Source organism: Mercenaria mercenaria, chromosome 13 (assembly GCF_021730395.1).
Source record: "Mercenaria mercenaria strain notata chromosome 13, MADL_Memer_1, whole genome shotgun sequence".
Classification (NCBI taxonomy): domain Eukaryota; kingdom Metazoa; phylum Mollusca; class Bivalvia; order Venerida; family Veneridae; genus Mercenaria; species Mercenaria mercenaria.
Genome location: NC_069373.1, coordinates 9,844,917 through 9,867,494, shown reverse-complemented (window position 1 = coordinate 9,867,494; position 22,578 = coordinate 9,844,917). Strand labels below are relative to the sequence as shown.

Genomic DNA, 22,578 nt, shown 5'->3' with positions numbered 1-22,578 from the left:
TTTTCTAAGTCCAAAAGGGGGCATAATTTGGCAAAAATGAAGGTCAGAGTTATGGGACTTGCTGCTATCAACTAGTTTTATAACCCCGAAGACACATGTGAAGTTTCAAATCAATATCTGCATTAGTTTTGGAGATAGTAACTTGCATGTAAAACTTTAACCAAAATTTTCTAAGTCCAAAAGGGGGCATAATTTGCTCAAAATACATGTCAGAGTTATGGGACTTGACCCAGAGAGGTTGGTAATTGACCTAGAAAAAGAAAAAATAAGTTTCAAAGCTATATGCCTTTAATTGATGGCTGTATGTACTTGCATGCAAAAACTTAACCAAGGTGTGACGCCGACGCCGACGCCGACGCCGACGCCAGGGTGAGTAGAATAGCTAGACTATTCTTCGAATAGTCGAGCTAAAAATGCATGTCTCTATTGAACAATACGAGTTCAGCTAAGCATAAGGTTCAAGAATCAGATGAACCAGTCGACAACATTTACTCTCAAATAAAACCTGCATCATATTAATCTAAATCTTCTGTTTTCATTCGATTCAACCACGCCATCAACACGTTATCAAGTATGAATTTCTATACGGGTTTCCTCGTGGATGAATTCATAGTTGGTCTGTCTGGTGAACTGAATGACCTAGATACAAAATATATGCGATTTATAAAAAACTCTTTGTTCTTGAAGCGGAAATACAATGTAAATATAACAAATAACGTTTGGAAGTTATGCGAAATTAGCGACAGAATATGACCGGCCCCAAATCTTGAATCACTGGCGCAATTTATGAATCTTTCGATCTTGACCTTCGAAAAAAATAATTCGGTTCTTGAACCCAAAACAATTTCATTGGTCCGTTTGGCAAATAATGTATTCTTCTAATAGAATGGAGATTTATTCAGCTAAAACATGTTAAGGACAATTATTTAAACCAGAAACATATTTTTTGTTTTCAGTATAATATTGCGTGTATCATGGTTGATCCAAACTTTCCTAGACTTTCATCATAATTCATGGAATGGTTGCTGTATTTAAAAAATCATTTCTAAAATAAACGATGTATCTTGTCTTTTTGGTAAATTGCTTAATATGACAATGCTGTATAGGTAAGCATCGGAAGCTCAGATCAACGTCCTACTTAATTCTGGTATCGATAATCACCGATAAAGTATCTAGCTTTAAACAAGACAGTAATACCCTGTAGTTCTTTTGCAAACATTACGTTATCAACGTAGTCTATTTAAAGTAAGACGTTCAGCAGACTAGCTTGCGGTAATGTAGCTCAGTGGGTATATTATATGATCTTTGCATTTGAATTTTATTGGGACTGTACCCCGCTACAACGTTTGTCTGTTACTGTGATGATAAAAAAAGGAAATTTAATGTTCTGTTCATTTCAAACGTGTTATTAGGAAACAAACAAAAAGGTAATTTTAGATTAGGTACAACATCATATCTCCGCATTTCTTATTTGTAGTAAATGTATATTTTGTACCAGTCCTGAAGGTGTAAAATTGTAGATGCAATAACAATGTTATTATTACTGGTTGTATCTGTTTACTTTTAACCAAATTAGTACATAAAATGGTCATTGCCACAGTATCAACAGTAATCTGCAAAATCGTATATCCAAAAATGTATATCCCAGATCAAGGGTCATTCTTTATTTTAAACGAGCACACAAATAAAATGATAAAACAAGAGGGCCAAGATGGCCCTAAGTCGCTCACCTGAGAAACACACCATAATACACCATAACAGTGTAAACATGCTTGACCTAGTGATTTCATGAGAAAAAAATATTCTGACCAATTATCATTAAAATTGGAGCAAAAACCTTGTGTATAAACAAGTATTTTCTTTGATTTGACCTAGTGACCTAGTTTTTGACTCCAGATGACCCATATTCGTACTTGACCTAGATTTCATCAAGGCAATTATTCTGGCTTACTTTCAGGAAGATCAATTGAAAAAAGCTTCTATTGCGTACACAATGTTTTCCTTTGATTTGACGTAGTGGCCTACTTTTTGATCCCAGATGACCTATATTCTAACTTGACCTAGATTTAATCAAGGCAATCATTCTGACCAAATTTCATAAAGATTAATTGAAAAATACAGACTCTATCGCATACATAAGGTTTTTCTTTGATTTGACCTAGTAACCTACTTTTTAACCCAAGATGACCAATATTCAAAACTGACTAGGACTTCAACAAGGTAATCATTCTGACCAAATTTCAAAAAAATCAATTGAAAAATACAGCCTCTATCGCATACACAAAGTTTTTCTTTGATTTAACCTAGTGACCTACTTTTTGACCCCAGATAACCTATATTCAAACTTCCTCTAGATTTAATCAAGGCAATCATTCTGACAAAAATTCATAAAGATTAATTGAAAAATACAGCCTCTATCGCATACACGTGGTTTTTCTTTGATTTGATCTAGTGACCTAGTCTTTAACCCCAGATAAAACATTCTCGAACTCGACCTAAATTTCATCAAGGCAATCATTCGGACAAAAATTCATGAAGATTTATTGAAAAATACAGCCTCTATCGCATACACATGGTTTTTCTTTGATTTGACCAAGTGACCTACTTTTTGACCTCAGATGACCAATAATCAAACGAAACCTAGATTTTATCAAGGCAATCATTCTGACCAAATTTAAAAAAGATCAATTAAAAATACAACCTCTATCGCATACACAAGGTTTTTCTTTGATTTGACCTAGTGACCTATTTTTTGATCCAAGATGACCCATATTCAAAATTAAGTTGGACCTCATCAAGACAATCATTCTGACTTAATTTCAAAAAAATAATTTGAAAAAATGTAGCCTCTATCGCATACACAAAGTTTTTCTTTGATTTGACCTAGTGACCTACTTTTTGACCCGAGATAACCCATATTCGAACTTCATCTAGATTTAATCAAGGCAATCATTCTGACAAAAATTCATGAAGATTAATTGAAAAATACAGCCTCTATCGCATACACAAAGTTTTTCTTTGATTTGACCTAGTGACCTAGTCTTTGACCCCAGATAAGACATTTTGAACTCGGCCTAAATTTCATCAAGACAATCATTCTGACAAAAATTCCTGAAGATTAATTGAAAAATACAGACTCTATCGCATACACATGATTTTTCTTTGATTTAACCTAGTGACCTAGTTTTTTATCCCCGATGACCCATTTTCGAATACGGCCTAGATTTTATCAAGATAATCATTCTGACAAAAATTCATGAAGATTAATTGAAAAATACGGCCTCTATCGCATACATAAGGTTTTACTTTGATTTGACCTAGTGACCTAGTTTTTGACCCCATATGACCATTTTCGAACTCGACCTAGATTTCATCAAGGTTATCATTCTGACCAAATTTCATGAAGATCAGTTGAAAAATACAGCCTCTATCGCATACACAAGCTAAATGTTGACGGACAGACAGACAGACTGACGACGGACGCCGGACATCGAGTGATCAGAAAAACTCACCTGAGCATTGCTCAGGTGAGCTAAAAACCGGTTTATGAAAGAATAGCGATAATACGTGTTTGTTTCGTGAAATAACATGTATAAAATCACTAGTGCTATGCAGATGAACCCGCCACGTGGACTCGTGCACCAACCAGTCTCTCGTGATTCTGCAGATGTTGTTACAAGAAAAAGACGCTACAGCTGTAATATATGCATAATGTGCTGCTTTAAACTTAAACTGCTTCGTGGACAAATAAAGTCCATCTATCGCGGTTTGATACCATTTTAGTTATGATGCCGAAGCTACTTGTATTATACATATTCTACTGTTTTAAAGTATCATTTTAATTAACAGGACACCCATAAAAGGTATCGTACATCGGCAGACAAGCTGCTTGGAGAGTAGGTACATTTCAGAAACACCGTTTCAAAAGTTTCTACCATGACAAGTGCGCTTGTAGAACCGCATATACTGCCATTGTCTTCGTACTGTGTGCTTATTGCAACCGGTGATGTTTCATGAAAGATGGCACAAAAATAACCTAAAGAAAAATGGGTATTTCTCAATTGCATTACACATGTGTGTCATAAAATGGTACTATCCATTAACTGGTGCAGTGAAGACTCCACTGTTCCTTCGTTCAAAATAACATTAGACAGTGTGATAACTTGGCCTGCTTCGAATCGGTCAGCGGTGGTTGTGTATACGCTGAAGGCGATACGGTTTAGAAACAATTCTGAAACAGAATGGACATGAATTTTATCTCATTTACTTTTGCTTTTGTTTGTTATTTTTCGTCAAACAGAACAGAACAAAATGTGCCGAAAGAACTTTCGAGAATATTGTAATAACAACATCGTATCGTATAAACTCGTCTTCGATATAGAGTGAATAACAATACTGAATGTTCGTCTTGATCACTGACTAATTTAACCGAACGGCAAGTTGAAATCTAACAGAATTAACAGATTATTTTTTCTTCTTCTAGATGTATAAACGTGGTGATATTCTGCATTTATTGCATGTTGATTTAAGATACAAAAATATTTTGTATTTGTACTTCGTATTTGTATTTTGTATTTTGTCCCAACGGTATATACCTTGTAACCTGCTGGATAAAAAATGTACGCAGTAGCGCCAAATCCACACTCGTGCTGACAATCTCCGCTCGTCGATACACGCACTGAAACCTGTCGAATCAGAATGCATCTATGTTGCTTAAGAACATCTTCTAGTATAATAGCGGCTGCACACCTGACTTCGCTGGGTCTATGCCTGTTTCAATCACATGTTGTAAACTCTTGTCGTAGTGCTCGGCAAATTGTTGTAGAGAAGCATTTTGTTGTTCAAGATTCTTTGTTACACTATCATAAAATAACCGAGTTTATTCTTTTCTATATGACAAGACATGACATGCGTTCTTCTAACAGTCGCAGGTCTTTTTCAAATTGCTCGACCTTTGACTCCGTTCTAATCAGTTTTTTCCTATAACTTTTCCTATAGCTTTTCCTCGCAAGAAAACTTTCCATTAGCTTCTTAAAAAGCTGCGATTAAATTTTCCACAAACAATCCAAAAATTAGCACATAATGTAATGTTCTGCTCTTCTCCATTTTGATACTTAGTTCATTGGCTTTGTTTTTGCGCTTTTAATTTATATTTACATACATGAACCATTAAACCAATCATATTTCAAAATCTACTGTTTGTTTGTAAAAAGGGTTTTCCTTGATTTCTCTTTAAATGTAAGACAAATGAGATGGGGTTTTCGTTGTGTTTAACGTCGCACCGACACAATTATAAGTCATATAGCGACTTTCCAGCTTTAATGGTTGAGGCAGACCCCAAGTTCCACTATCAAAGACAAACCTTCCGTAAGCCAGTTAAATGGCTTCCTCACATGAAGAATTCAACGCCCCTAAGGAGGCCCGAACCCACATCGATGAGAGGCATTGATTTGCAGTCAGCGACCTTATCCACTAGACCATGGAGGCCCCTCATAAGACAATTGATATAAAAAAAATCAGTCTAGAGAACTCGGAGAGCAATAATATGAAATTTGAAAATTTTATAAATATCTCCACATGTTTTGAATTTATCGTCAAAGACGATTTTGAAAGGGAGTTTTCCATTGTTTACAGACATTCTGACATCAAATTAGTTTAAAGAAATAATGTTTGGCTTTTATCGTGAATAGATTGTTATCAAAGGACACAGGATATAGCATACAGATATAGGATACAAAAGAAATTTTATTCAGACAACATTGTTTCTGGAAGACGGGCAACTTGGAACATGCGCTAGTCCATTTAAAGGTCTTGCTTCATCTTAACTTGTTGGTGCTTACCAAAAAAAAAATTGTTTCGATAAAAGAATATTCTTGATGTGATCCATAGCATCTGATACACAAATGTAATGTCCTATGTCCTTTTTGTCTACAAACATTTTATTAATTTGTAATATCACTTTCAATATTTAAGATATTCAACAGTATCGCAACAGTATCGCAAGGAGTTGTTTAATAGGATAATCTAAAAATGATTTTGACAAATTACGATCCGTACCCTTACTTTAGCAACGGTTTTTTTGTGGTAATGCTTTGCATGTTGTCATTTCAAGCTAGTCTTTTTGCCAGTTGTTGTTATAGGGTGTTTTTTTTCTGGTCTCAAATTTTGCCATAAAAAGATGTCAATAGAAGGCACCGATCAGGTGAGTGAAATAAGTGAAAATGTGTCTTTTAGAACAATTTCGTAAAACCACACTTTTCGAAAATATTGTATACAAAAAAACTGTATCTTCAATATTGAAATATATTTTTTTATAAATATTTACTAGGGGCTCGTACAAGTAATATATTTTAAATTAAAAGGTGTAATTATGTATAATAATCCTTTTTAATGACGAAATGCTTATAGATTTTATAAAAGCAGACGAAATGGTATCGTGTATTATGGATCACCCAGTATATTCACAAAAAGATGCATTGTAAAAAGAAACGTGTTTGGGTAATAAAACGAATATACAACAGAACTGATATGACATATAAAGTGAAAAGAAGGAAACTGAACGTATAAACACGTTTGTGGCTATTCAGTTTGTCACTTGCCTTACCTGAAATACAACTATAAGTATCTTGACAGACATTCGAAACGACAATTGATAAAAAATACCTTGTTTATGCCTGTTTTTTTTTCTCGGCTAAGGTAGTGGGTATTGATAGAAATTATCGTGAAGAAAATCAAAAAGATATAAGGTAAGGGCAGATTTCTCAGAAGCACAGAGCACCAAAAACACAGCCTCAGAGCCACGTATTTGCAAAGTATGCCCACAAAAAAAAGAAGCTGTAATGGAAAAATATTACAGACGGGTTGCTTCAAAAATCTAACAAATGGTTTCATTTAACGGATGCTTTTGCTGGCCCCTTTGGGGCAATCCAGTTTTTTTATATACGTTTTGCTGTCCTGTGCCTTACAAAAGGACATAAAAAACTTACTTGCAAAATGCACAAGACAACTTAAAAACGATATTGTCAACTTGCAAAATGCATAGAAAAAACTGAGAAATTGTAAAACTATATGTTTAAAAGCACACATTTCAAAATACACACATTTTATAAACGTACTTACATATATTTGAAACATAAAACAACATCTTTTATACATGTATAAATCGACTTGAAAAAAATACATGTAAAACTTATATAACAACTTTTAAAATGCACCGAACAACATATGTCTGTATATCTGACAAATCCATATGCTCATATGTACGATTATAAATGCCCAAAACGTCATGTGTTGTGTAGTAACATACTAGGTTCATAGATTTTATAGCCGTATTGCAGTATAACATTTCTACATATATTTTGTATATACAACATCAAAGTCGGGTTCATTTTAGTCAGAAAGTTTCCCCGAGTAGCAGAATTGTTAGAGTGATCTCTGGCTTGCCATGATTGCTCACATATATTGCAGCCAGTAACATTTCCATCTTGTGCAAGACTTGTAACGTAGCTATCGATCTTTTCAGAATACTCCATACCTACAAAGCTGTACATTAGTTTCGTCATTGTACTTGGGTATGAAGAAATATGCTCATAAAGTACAGTATGAACTCGCCCAGGTTTCTCTGTCAATAAGTTTTGTTTAATTTCTGTATCATCCAACACTTTCCTACAATGCGAGTTTGAACACGATGCCACTGACGATGTACCTCCAGGACAACTGCGGTATTTTGCTTGAGAGATAATAGTTTCCCGTGGGTCTCTTATCAAATGTATGATTTTGCCGTTGTTAACCTTGGTCAAAATCCCATCTGCTAGATCCATTGGCGTTCGAATTGTTTTTATTATTCTAACTTTCGAAGACAAACATGCGTTTTGAAGATCTTGCAAGCACTTTTCATCTAAACCTCGACGATAAGCAGGTATTCGTATATGTGTGATCGTGTTATTGCTAGCTGAATTATGGAAACCATTCTTTAACTTTATACCAAACTTGTTTATGATACAGTTTTTGTACACAATAGTTTTCTTCCCAAAAGTGAAAAAGTACCAGTCGTCGAAAGATTGAGCGTAAACCATTGAAAAATTACATGTCAACCATCCGATTAAAGTCTGCATTTTTACATCCGTTATATTTAAAGTTGATACCGTACTGGAATAAAAAAAAAATAAAATTAAGTATATTAAAATACCTCCATTTTCGTGAATTTTATTTTGGAATTTTATTTTTGGTGATCAATTTCTGTTTGGTACACGTTTACCAATTGTTCAGGACACGAAAGAGAGACTTTCATGAGAAGTTCCTGTATTCTGAATTATCAACTTTGCCTGCCTTTAATAACGTATACTTTCACTGCCGCCCATAGTATATTTCTCTGAAAACTAAAGCATGGGATGTCGCAGTCAAAGTATGGAAGCCATATTGATAAATTTCAAACGCATCAATCTTCATAGAGAGCCTTTCCTACTTAACCTGACAATTTGCTACAGATAGATCAAAGAAGTTTACAATTCTGTAATTTCAAAATGAAAATGCATGTGAAAGGAGTAATACAGGTACTCCTTATTATCTAAAATATTTGAGTTAAACTGGGCTTTGCGCACATGTATAAACATCATGCTGTCCCAAATGCTCTGATTGGTCAATTACAACCGAAGGAAATAACTTCATTTCCAGGAATTCGATACATACGATAGAAATTGTGTTCGACCTATTTTAGCAAACACATAGGAACACAACTCAATGTCACATTTTTAAAATTTTCACTTTTTGCAAAACTTACTGCTTCCGAAAAAGCCGATTCTAGGGAACAGGAGAGGTGTTGTATATTTCATTACTTCTTGTAGATACACTAGTTTTGTTTAGTTTAATCATATTTTATTGCTCCCTGTTTCAAGGATACACATAATAGTACATACATTTTTAACACAACAAAATACAAAAGGGTAAAAGGGTCGGGTTACGAGTTATTTAATCATCAGCATACAGCCCTTCCCATCTTATAGATAGATATACTCAAACCGAGTCTGCATATACTTTCTTCTTAACAATGATCTTTACACTGCTGAGAAAAACGGCAGAAAGCACTACCTGGGCGAACAGTAATTCTATTACTGTGTAGTTGCTCGGGTAGTGCTTTATGTCATTTTTATTTGCAATGTTCCCTTAAATTTGACTAACCCTTTACCCTTACCTTGCTAAATTTCTATAATGAACTTGACCATCTTCCAATTTCGACAGTTCCATTAACTGTTAAAAGGGATGCTTACCAAAACGGATGTACAGGCTGATCATGATCTACACTGGTCGCAAAGGAAGAATCAGTCGTGTCCAGCATGGGTTAAGAAAAGCACGAACTGTATTACGTAAGTAACTAACTGCTGTTTAAAAAAACTGAAATAATTTCTAAACGGGTCTTAACCAAACATAAAAATGACTAACCTGCTTGTCCCGTTCATCCACTGCACCGGTTTACCAGTCTTTATAAGATGATTTAGCATCCTTAATGGCTCAAACACGTAAAACACATTGTCATTCTGTTGAAGAATCTCACCAGTAAATGAAGATCCACTTCTCATATATGTCAATAAAATAACTGCCGTGAAGTTTGTATCTGTTAAGACAATGTCACAGAGGCTTTATTATGTAGCGCGACTAATGGTTGGATGACGAGCAAAATGCTGGTATGATGTCAATAAATATCACGGTTTTGTACATGTTCTAAAGGATAGAATGAATTTTCTGTAGTTGTTGCTTTCCTGAGCACCGAAAATGATTTATATTAGTTTACTTTTATTTTGAGTAATACTACCTTTTTATCATGTCAAAGATTGGATAAAAAATTCAACATCATTTGTGAAGCTATGCATTAAGATAATTTAATGTAATGTAATAAATCAGTTTTTTTCTCAAAGAAAGCTGTACCATAAATGTTTGTGTTGTTGGCCGTCTTTTCATTTCCTATAAACAATATTACAAACTGAATTTGAATTTATTTTCAGGCATCACACCATTTACAAAAGGTACACATCGAGACATTTATAGACATAAAACCAGTACTTTACTCGTACACTCCCTGTGAATATGTAAAAGTGCATATTTTAACAGTGTCGACAATTTATTTTGCAGAAAAATATATCAGAACAAGCAAATTCGATGAACTGGTATCCCCCGCCGAATGTTTGTTTGGGAGGTGTGCGTATGTGGGTGGTTGGTTGACCGGGTGAAGGTTCAACACTTCATAGTTTATAATAAATATTGATGGAAAATGAAAAATGAAAAACATATGTCACATGTTATGAAGCAGAAATTGCCATATTTATAGTACCCTATATAGTTAACATTAGAAACCACTTAGGGCCATAACGCTGGTGTTACTTGGGCAATCAGACTGAAACTTTTCCTATAGTGTTGAACATATATATAAAGTTTTATTATTTTCCTATAGTGTTGAACATGTATATAAAGTTTTATTTATATATTCCAAACCATTTCCTAAATATGGCTCTAGACGGAAGCTCCTACATATGGATACTTATGTGGCTACTCTTTTGCTCTCTCTATTGTTCTTTTAGCCACGTAAGAGAAAAATACCACATAAAAGCCTTACGGAATGAATGACATCAAAGAAAAAGTACAGTTACCAATTGTTCCTATAGCCACCTAAGTATACAAATGTGAGCTCGGACGGACGGACGGACAGAAAGACGGACGGACGGACAACGCCAAAACTATATCTCTCCGCCTTCGGCGGAGAATGACAACATTTGAACAGTAACATTTAACTCCTGTGTTAGTTTTGATTGAATAAAATCTGTAAAACGATTCTTTTGAAGCATAGAGTACAACCAAGTGAAATATTATCACACTGGGTTTGACTGAGTCTGTTTATGAGAAGTAATGGAAAGTGCAATTTTGACCTTTTATTTCGCGATTTCCAACGTATGAAAACTAAAATGTTGCAGTAGCATTCCTTACGGTATACATCACGTATGTGCTAAAAATTCATTAAAATAAAAGTTTTACAAAATTCATAGAAATAACTAAAATTGGTTGTAATAATACATAATAGAATCGTGATAAGATTTTGACAAACGTGTATCTCTAACATTAAGAATGACTAAACATATCAGCTAAAATGTATTATCTTCAGTATAGATAAAAACACATAATGCATTTCACCTTTTGAAGAGCTGGCATAATTGCTGCTGAAATAAGTTTCGTACTTATAAAGTAAACTGGAACGGATTGTTTTGAGAGTTCTATAACCCTTATGAGACGAAGCATCCATATCGACAGTATACTTTACATCTTGAGCCACAGTTAGCACACCGAATGTTCGTATCATCACTGTAATATAAATAAAACCTTTAAGAAGCAAAATGAAAGCTGGATCGGTTTTCTCGAATCAACTCAACGTGCAAAAAAAACCCCCAATGCCCCCCACCCACTTACAATGACTTAAGCAAAACTCTATTGTGAATAATGATTTAGTAGGGCTTATGGAATCCTTCTCAATGCCGGTGCGCGCTTTGCCTGAAACTGTCTAAAAGGGCTTATAGAGTCTTTCTTCACGCCGCTGCGCTCTTTGCCTGAAACAATGTCTAGTTTGGCTTATAGAGTCATATTCCAAGCCGGTGCGAGATTTGCCTTAAACGGTGTCTACACGAGATTATAGAGTATTCCGCCACAAAAAGACACTATTTAAAACGCATCGAATCAAATAATCTATATTGCGCAGAAAATGCAGGCAAATAGTATCTGGTTTCTGACAAAATTTTATTTCACCAGAGAGTCTGATTTTTCAATACGCTTGATAAAACTTTCTATACTATAAATGGACAATTAACTAATGGATTTGAAGGTCCCGACGGATGTGAGGTATGGGTTATACATGAAACGTTTCCGTTGATAGAGGATGATGCAGAGTTCGTATTTCCTTTGAGAATTTATGTGTCGATAAATCCTAAACGCACTGATTTATTGACATGGTTAAAAGACACGTTTGTGCAAAGAAAGCAGAACTGAATACAAAATCGTTATTTACAGTGTCAGCGCCATTTATGATGTTTTCTGTAGCTAAAACTGATTGTGTTTTTATTCTCAATGAATACTATTAGTCCCATTTGTGACGATTAAAGCTCTGGTTCGGAATTCATCAAAAGCGTTTAGGTATCAGAAATTTAAATTTGTCATAACTTTGTTTATAAAACACACATAATGTTTCTATGTTTTTGAAGGGCTATATTCAAATATAAAAGCTATGCTCTTGCAAGACATATATCTTTCATAATATTTCTAAACAGATATAGATAAAATAGTCTATTTTGCAATATTTTGATTTATGGTTCACCTTGGTGTATTAACCAAATGCTTTTTAAAATGTACGCATCTGATACATTTCTGTACAGACAGTCTGGTACTTACTGTAAGAGTGCAAAAAAGGTTCAGATTTTCTGCTAATATTGATTTCCATTCATTAGCATGATTCACGCAAGTTCCCCTTTTAACTGTTACATTAGATGAGAATGACATGTGCTTATTACTATATTCTATAATTTTCTCTTGTCGTTCGCATTATATTATACATGAGTAAAATCTACCAGTCACGTATGATAATTGAGCGATCATGAGAACCAACTTAGTGCCTATGCGACGTGCATTGACAGACCAGCTGCGCATCGGGCAGTCTGTCACGATCTGCTGTTCGCTTCATTCTATTCATTAGAATGAAAACGTTAATCGAAAGTCTTGGATCCTGACTGTACTCGCGGATGGCAGTGCTTGGTTCTGGATCCGACTATGTGGTTTTTCACGGTGCGGCTCACATATATTTAGCAGCATTATCTAAACATACTTTGTTTTATCGTCATTCTATAATAAAAGTTTTCGGAACTTAGCAAGGAATCAATGCACTGTTATCATAAAGTGAATTAAATGTAATGCTCATAATGTAGATATAAGCATTGTAAAGTGTTAGTTTATCATACAGTAAAACACACTAAATGCACACAAGTAAAGTAAGTACAGGCATTGTATAAGTTCTACCGTCACCATGTAGTGAGTTTACTGTATTGCACAGAAGTAGATATCAGCATTGTAAAGTTCTCTTATCATCATGATGTAAATTGAATATAATAATGTACAGACACATGTAACAACCATATATATTTACCTGAATTATAGTTAAAGATAAAAATAGAATAAGCCACTAAGATCGCTCTGTGAAAGCAGAAAAAAACAAAACTTACCTATAAACGCGGACAATGTGGTGATAATCAATGCACATAAGGTTTTTCTGGAGGTCCTATCATGAAACTGACATCCCATAATACATTTTCTTAACATAGTTCCCCTAATGCATGTTACCAGTCTCACTGCAAAAAAGCATTTACAAAACTATTACTTGAGCGATATTTTTCTCTGTATAAAATGTGATATCTGTTTAATATTTTATTGATAAACCAGTACAAGAAAATCATACCTAGTACGACTTTTGAAGTACATGTATCATCAATAGGAAAATAATAATAAACCGCTTATAAACATCATCATTTATGCCACAATTTTTAAGTTTATTTAAGATTTCCGCTTCTATTTTTGCCTTACACCAGCATGATCTCTTATCATTGTATGCGCGTGTTTACGTAAAAGCACATTTCTTAAAACCAAAGAAGTTCCGGTCCGATATTTCATGTAAGTACTCCATATCATGAAAGACACTTAATTAAAACTAGCTCCGATTTTATAAAAGGTAGTAATTTATGTCCTCCGTAACAAATGCACGGAAATTATGTAACGAGCAGATTATGTTGCATCTAGCATCTTTTATTAAACATACCTATTAAGTAAGAAATAACGCACTCTTTTTAACACTAATAAGTTGTCGATTAAAGTCAATATGACAGCTAAATTGTTTATGGCCAGATGTATACCGAGCATTGTCCTTTTTCCCCTCGGTGATGATGAGATGAGAATTTGTTCGATGAAGGAAGATAAACGCATATTTTCGACAAAAAAAAAAGAAAAACAAAAATGAGTAAATGGGTTTTCACAATTCATAATTTATATGCGCGGATCTCACGCGTTGAATTTTCATATATTTGCTAAGATTTTTTAATGTATCAGTAATTTGTTACTTATTTCTTTGTTATCTAAATTCTCCCATCAACATCTATTAGTTTATCTATATAGTGCATCAGTATATAGCTTTAGGTAATTAAGAAATACCGATACAAATGCTGGTGTTGTCCACGAGAATGTATACAATTTAGTATAAATACTTCATTAACTCTCTAACCGTTGATGTATGCTTGTACAAAATTCCGACCCGCCCGCTTAGCTCAGTAGGTAGAGCGTTGGTCTACGGATCACAGGGTCGTGAGTTCGATCCTCGGGCGGGGGTTATGTTTCCCGTGACTATTTGATAAACGACATTGTGTCTGAAATCATTAGTCCTCCACCTCTGCTTCATGTGGGGAAGTTAGCAGTTACTTGCGCAGAACAGGTTTGTACTGGTACAGAATCCAGGAACACTGGTTAGGTTAACTGCCCGCCGTTACATAACTGAAATACTGTTGAAAAACGGCGTTAAACACAAAACAAACAAACAAAAAACAAAAATCCGTCAATTTATGAGAGCCACATGAAATTTATTTTTTTCTGTTTTTCTGTATGCTCAAAAATTAGAAAATTTAACAGCAACTTTTCACCAGTCAAACATTATTCAAATCTTCTGAGTGTCCAAACTTTATGATCTTGCTTAGGACTAATTTCAAGATTTTTTGGAATAATCAAAACATTAATATTACATGATGAAGATAAATCTTCAGTTAAGATACAAAATGATATACTAGATTTTTGCTACATTAAGAATATGTTATATTTCTGTTTATTAGCCGGCTGTTTGCACATAAATCGCCAGTCAATAGTTGTGCTGTGCTGTGCATTAGTCAGCCTTTATGGTAACACAGGTTTCCTCGGCTAAAGTCAATACTTGAGCAGTAAAGAGTTGAAATCTATTTCTGTTGTTATGTAAATTAAGCACATATTGTATGGCTCATCGGACAATAGTCAAAACTACCTGCCCTCGGTCATTTGGACCACGTGGAAAATATATGGGTTGATAACTGATTTGAAAGCCATTCATTAAGTGTATTCTATGATAAAAGGTAAATTTCTAGGAGGTATTTATATAGCACATCAAAAACAACAAGAGCCACACACCGCAAACTTGTAAGCAAAAAGTACCACGCACCATAAACCAAACGCTTAAAACAACAGAAGTCACAAATCGCAAACATTTAAAACAACAAACGATGCACATTGCAAACATTTAAAGCAACAAAAGTCATACTCTGCACCTACAAAATTGTTTTTGTCAAAAACACTTCAATTTTGAGATCATAAAATATGAAACAAAAATCAAGAATGGTAGTTTATCAATATGTGAATTTGAATCGTTAACATTAAATTACTTTCAAATACAGATCTATACTTTACAAAATTATTTCATTACCGGAGACGCATTTGCATATAAAAAAACAACAACTATGAAACTTTCGTTTTTTACCTGTCACAAACTGTCCTACAACATCCTTTTCAGTATTTTTTCAAGGACTAAAATTATTAAACAAATAGATCAATTTAGTCGCGTAAATGGCTCGCGTGATTTAACGTGACTATGATATTGATATAAGGCAAATTTCAGTATTTGCTGTTAGCTCTGTTTAGTTGGTCGATTAAAATCAATATGAAAATTGCACTGTTTATAATCTATTGTGACTAATTCTATATTTCTGAGTGAAATGAGTATTCAATGTAACAACATAACAATCTGTTGATGTTAAAGGTGGTCATTCACATTTCAGCAGCATTTTATGACATTTTTCACTGTTTATAATTATATTTTATTTGAGTTTTATTTACGAAACAAAAAGACCCATTACATATAGTTGTATTCGTAAACATTTCTTCTGATTTCATCATACTGACTATTGTTGTAATTTTATATTTTATGACATTGTTGATTTAATGTTCAAATTATATTACTTAACATTATCTATCTAACTGCCATACCATTGATACCAGTATAACTATAACTTACGTGATTTAAATGTGATATATTTAAAGTTATTTCAGCCAGGTGACATATAGGTCCATTGGGCCGGGTTCTGTAACTTTGTTTTGTCATGTTATGAAATAATATTTGCTGTTTTATGTACATGTCACTATAATAGAATATTTACTTACTTATTTATAGTTTGATTCCTATTACAGAAGTATTTTTTATTGTTTTTTTTTTTATAAAAAATTGTAATTATCCCCCTTTAATATGAAAGTAATTTCAAAAAGCTAAGTAATTCATTCGATTTCTATATAATTTCTATTTTTTTACATTTCCATTTCAAATTAATTGGAAAATTTAACAACCTGAACCAAAAGGCAAGTTTTAAAACTGTGTAGATTCGGATATCATGACGTTATATTGTGTGCTATGCTGATGTTTCCCATTATTGTGGGACTTGTGCAAAATGTAAATAAAATCATGGAATCTTGTAATTAATTTATTTCCAATCTATCTTGGTTGCGCAATCAAGACAGGTAAAGGGAGATAATAAAAACTTTACAAAGCCGCATGGCAAATTTGTTTGTTTGTTTTGGGTTTAACGCCGTTTTTCAACAGTATTTCAGTTATGTAACGGTGGGCAATTAACCTACCAGTGTTCCTGGATTCTGTACCAGTACAAACCTGTTCTCCGCAAGTAACTGCCAACTTCCCAACATGAATCAGAAGTGGAGGACGAATGATTTCAGTCACACTGTCTTTTATCAAATCGTCACGGAGAACATACGCCCAGCCCGGGGATCGAACTCACGACCCCGCGATCCGTAGACAGACGCTCTCCCTATTGAGCAAAGCGGGCGGACACTGCATAGCTCGTCGACAAATATAACACAAAAGTTCATATATCAATACCATTCCCTAAGCAAAGTATGCCATACAGTGTAAAATTGATACTAATGCTAAAACAACTCTGTCTTGGTTGAGAAACCAGGAAATGAAAATCAAATTTTTGAAAATACATCCAGTAAAAATCTAACATGACACAAGCACTCATTGAACATATATAAGTGTACATGATCAGATGTTAATGTTTAAACAAATCCATTACTTGACCATATCTGATTAACCGCCTTAAAGTGTCATAATATCGTTCATTTGTACTTTCATTTTCCTTTCAACATTTTTTTCCTTTTATATACCTTTTTACATTTCTGTACACTTTATATTTTTATTACATTTTAACTTGATGAATGATATATCTAAATGGCTTTTACCTAGTTACCTTTGTATATCTCTATAGTATTTCTTAATAGCTTCAGGGATATAAAAACAACAGTACTGTGTCCGATGTAATTGATACGAAATATTTCTGATAACATCGGAATCTTTTGTTAAAAATAATCATTTGTATGCAAATCAGCCGTATTCAATGTAACCAAAGCATTCTCGCTGTATCACTGCGCGTAAACAACAAAATCCAAACTTTTTTTGCTAGGACCGCACAAACTTTCTTTGCGGATTCTATGAGAGTGAAAAGAAAGAATATTTCGAAAAGAAATAAAAACATAAGATACTTAGTATTTAAGTAAATTCGCTCCGCTTTCTTTAGGTTATTATATTTCCCCAAAAAGTAATCCATTCAAACATACCACTTTCCACAAAGACAAAATACAAGCAGTTATCAGACATAAACACCAGCCGGAGATGGCTTATGGTTATGATAAGTACCGGTCTCTATGTTCATTAAGTGCATTTAATTATATAATTGCACATTTTGATATGACAAAATAGCGTATGGAGTTATTATCACTGTATCGCCAGCCGCCCAAAAGTCCAGCTGATAGAGACACACACATATTTGCAAGACAATTGTCGAATAATTTAACCTTTAGCCTGCTGGTGGCAAGTGGTTTTTGCCTTTGCGACCAGCGCAGGCATCCGTGCAAACTGTTCATGGTCTACATTGTTCGCTATTCAGTCAGTAAATATTCAATTAGCACCCCTTCGAATAATAAATGGTATTGCCAAAATTGAATGATGGATCAGTCCATTATAGAAATTTAGCAGGCTAAAGGTTAAAAGTTTCCCTCGGGAAAGCTGTATACAAAATGTTAGGATGTAGAAAAAAAATCAAAACGGCATACACGTTCTCCAGATTGCCCATTTTTTACACAAGGAAGCAAAAGAAATTTAATTGTTGCCAATTTTAGTACCTCTCATGAACAGACTATCAAACAATAGTTTGTTTTTATTTATTACTAGTTATTTATGGCTTGGTTGCCTTCTACGCTTCTGTAGCGTCATAGAATTCAATTACCAGCTTTAAACCGGGTTCCATAGATAAATATAGTCCTTTTTAGGCCGGTGATAGTACTCAATAGAAATAATGTCAGAACCGTAAACTATTTCTTATATGAAGTTTTATTGATGATTTATAATTTATAGATAAGTATCCTCGAAAGAAACCAAAGCCAAACTGATGTTAGGTGATATTTAAGAGAAGCTTCCTTTAGATTTTAATTAAACAAAGTATTGCAAATTTATCTAACATTTTAGTCAGTTAAACGAAATATTAATATCATTTATATATCATTTCTTTATCATAGTCATACGCATGTATTACATAAAAATGCAGTTCAAGAGGCATAGATAATTGTCGTAGGCCTAACTGTTTATGACTTTTGAGCAAATACTGAGGTATCAAGTACCCCACCCATCTGCAGTAACATTGTGAATACATATTTGTTTTATGAATGTTTTTTCGTGCTTTGAGATACACATATTTGGTGTTCATACCCTTTTTACTCCAATGCCGATGAGTTTGTTTTAGAAATATGTATGTATAAATTTGGTTAGAAATTCTATGTTCTGAATTTTGACACCCCTATTTGTCAAAGATGGTAAAATACTTAACGTAGCCTACCAGTACTTGCTAGAAATCTGAAACTCTCTTTTTTCTGATATTAAAAGATAGCATACTAGTAGTACAACATATATGGTACAACATAAGGTACACATTAAAGGCCACAATACATATCAGATGTTACTTCAGAATTCCAGATGCGATATCTAAAAATGCGACATGATATTTTAAAGGACTTTTTTCTGTTTTCATTTTCTTACATACTACTTATTCCAGACCGGAATTAATTCAACCTTAAAAGTTGAAATGACCAGACTACCTAGATATCTTTGGAAGTCATAATCTGAACTAAAATCACGTTTGTGTGACTCTGTTAGTAATAAAAGGTCGTAGTAGTTACTTACTGTCAATTCTTGGTCAGTTTTAAAAAAAATATTGAGTGTATTTTCTACTTACACTGATTTAATATGAGGTTATTTAACAGTGTTAACTCGTCCAATTAAATTCAGTATTGTACTCAACACTGTTAGATTTAAAACTACCATTTTATTTTATATCATGATGAAAATGAAATGACGAGAAAAAATCATATGTTTCATTCAAAATAAGTAAGTTATCCCAGGAGACGTAAAATGCTATATACAAGGGAAGTAATTCAAATAGCCCATTATAAAGCAAGAGTTGTCTCGTCCAATATAAAAAACATGAGTTTTGGACTCGAGCCTAATATGAAAAAAAAAAACAACAAAAAAAAAAACAAAGAAACATTAAGTATATTTTTCAACGCAATGTACATGAGAAACCGTGAATCCATTTTAGATTACACAATACAATACTGTTTTCTACTGTACCCGTCACGTGAGAGAAAGGGTTAAATATATACGAAATTCGGAAAATCGGTATAATGTGCTGTTTGGTACAAAAGTTGTATTGTGGGTGGGGTTCTGATCTTCCATTATTAACCGTTGTAAACAGACGCACTTTTAATTCATCAAATACCTTCAACTCGGTACATATATGACTCAGTACTGACATTATATAAAACCTTTACCTGTGATTATTCAATATAACTAGGATCATGATAACAAAGTATAAAGCTTTTTTCACTTTCTAACAAGTACTGTTTATCACGTACAGGCTTTTACTTGTTCGTACAGACAGACCATGGGTCGTATAGCATTATTGACCGGCAATTTATAAACCCTCGTGCAATAGGTTTGGTGAGGGCCGTTATTTGATGATGTAAGGACTCGTAGCCCGACCCATTTGCTTATTCATTTGTGTTTGTATAATTATCATATGAGCCGCGCCATAAGAAAACCAACATAGTGCATTTGCCACCAGGATAGATCCAGATCAGCCTGCGCACCCGCGCAGTCCGGTCAGGATCCACACTGTTCGCTAACGGTTTTTCTAACTGTAATAGGGTTTAAAAGCGAATAAGTGTATAAGATATAAGTTAAGCATTTAAGCTACTCGCCCACAGTTTGGGCGAAATTTTTCAGCATGTTCATTTCCACATGCAAGTTTGGCATAGAATGTACGTAGGACACTGACAAATGATAAAGTGGAGAAAATAAAAGTTAAATATTGGTAAAAATGCAAGAAGAATTTTCTGCATTATTTCAAAAGCGTTGCAACGGTTTTCTAATTTCCACACACCATTTTTTGATATTTATAAGAATATCTTGCAGAAATCATACGCCAACACTTTCAGAGTACTCACTTTTTATGGATTTTCGATAAGAATTAGTTTTACCTAAAATGTGTAGGTTAATTGAATCATACGATGCTGTTGCTGAGGTTGATAGACATTTATCAGCTCGATTAATAAATTTAATTAACTAAATTATTGTTTGTTACTGAACTAATACATACTGTAGTTAAGGTCACTAGCCAATATGATATCACATATATCAGTACGTTTTTGTAATGATAACAGCGCACGTTAGATATTAGTATAATTTCAGTTTGTTTACTAAATGAAAAAAGAAAAGAACTGCACCCTCGATTCTAATCAAAGCAACAAGATAGAATATATTCTGAAACAAAATGATCCATCAAATATTTAGCCTAATACTGTAAATGTGTATTGACCTCCCAAATGACTAGTTACACCGGGGGTATCGCCAAATCAGTTTGTTTTATCGACAGTAACTTTAAACGATCTACCTCCAGTAACACTGCTAACAACTGTATGACAGATATCCAAGGGTTGCGTTTTGAACGTAAATGTACCGAACTTCAACAGTTTTATCTTTGAATCAAAACATTTCATAATATAATGATCTACGTATTAAACAAAGTTTTTACAACTTCATAAAATGCAACTTTACCGTACAAAATAAGAATTAAGAATCCTTTGTTCTTATTTTAACTAAGCACTTGTAAAAGGTAAAAGAACAGAATAGATTTATAAACATTATCTAAACAAGAAAAAGCATTTAGAGACCAAAATATGTATCCGAAATCCATAATTATTCTTAAATGAACACGAGGGAAGATATGTGAACATAATTGTTGCTGGCAACAGCTGATTTTTCTTTTCAAGTCTATTCCTTCAAGCAAACAGGCAATTCTAAATCAGGCATAAAATAATAAAGATGTAATTTGAATGGCACAGTGTGGTATAATGGTTTATAGAATCCATTATACCAAATACTTTCTAGGCATTTCTTTTCAGATAGCTTTTCGGTCAATAATAAGTCATGTACTTTAAGAATATATTTCGCGCACCTTCGCATTCCTTTTCACATTTAGCTTTACGTGTTTACGGTCTAGAAATTAGTCATGTGCATTAAAATGACAGGTTACATTATATCGCCCAGTTAATGCATTGTCCGGCAATGCATGTTTCAAAATTACTAATTGTTTTGACAACTGACTAACTGGATAAATGACAGGGTAATTATAAACACCCGGTCTTTCGATCACGCCGCATGACTCAAGTCACGAATCATTTCTTTCATAAGTAGAAGTTTTGAGACAAAACTTCAGTATCATTCGGGTACTCAGTTAGGTTAGATATGTATGTCCGATACTCGCAAAATGAATTAGTTAGGTTAGATGCGTATGTTCGATACTCGCAAAATGAATTAGTTAGATTAGGACCGAGGCAATTAACGATCATACTGAAGAATTGGGCAAAAATCGATTCTATTATCTTTCCTTGTTTATTGAGATCAACGTTATACATTATTGTCTCCCTTCGACCGTCTAGCTAAATATCGATCAATATCGGATATTTTTAGCGAGTGTTGAAGATCGTTATGGTTCGGCTATCTCCGCTTATCGTATCAGGGGAGGTGCCGATCATAAAAAAACAAGGATTATAGATTAGAGATCTACTGTAAAAACGTAGTGGGAAGGGTGATTTATTTTACACCAATTTTAAGTACCGGTAAAACAACAACAGCAAATATAGTCATCAACTTGGTTTAATTCTGCTTTTCAATAATGTAAAATACGGAACGGAAAAAAGAAGACACTACGTTATTTATTCTTTTATTTTGCAGAAGTATGAAGTATTAATGTTAAAGTTTAGAGATTATTTGAAATAACAGAGAATTGTTATGTTAGAGAATTATGAAGAAAGACATTGATGTAAATATTATCTTAGAACTTAGTACAGTATTAAATAGTAGTATCATAG

General features: G+C 33.7%; 1 protein-coding gene across 2 annotated transcripts; it reads right to left on the bottom strand.

The window, feature by feature from the left end:
* Positions 1–4,916: 4,916 nt before the first annotated feature.
* On the bottom strand, positions 4,917–21,397 carry LOC123529888 (uncharacterized). 2 transcript variants are annotated; one of them, XM_045310459.2, is made up of 5 exons: positions 21,263–21,397; positions 13,248–13,373; positions 11,179–11,346; positions 9,439–9,610; positions 4,917–8,148 (listed from the first exon to the last, which is right to left on the bottom strand). In XM_045310459.2, exons 2-5 carry the CDS (start codon positions 13,342–13,344, stop codon positions 7,284–7,286), a joined length of 1,302 nt encoding a protein of 433 aa, XP_045166394.2. In that variant the 5' UTR covers positions 13,345–13,373; positions 21,263–21,397; the 3' UTR covers positions 4,917–7,283. The 2 variants fall into 2 exon arrangements, with proteins under 2 accessions (XP_045166394.2, XP_045166395.2); XM_045310460.2 differs by lacking the exon at positions 21,263–21,397 and adding an exon at positions 15,569–15,869.
* Positions 21,398–22,578: the final 1,181 nt, after the last annotated feature.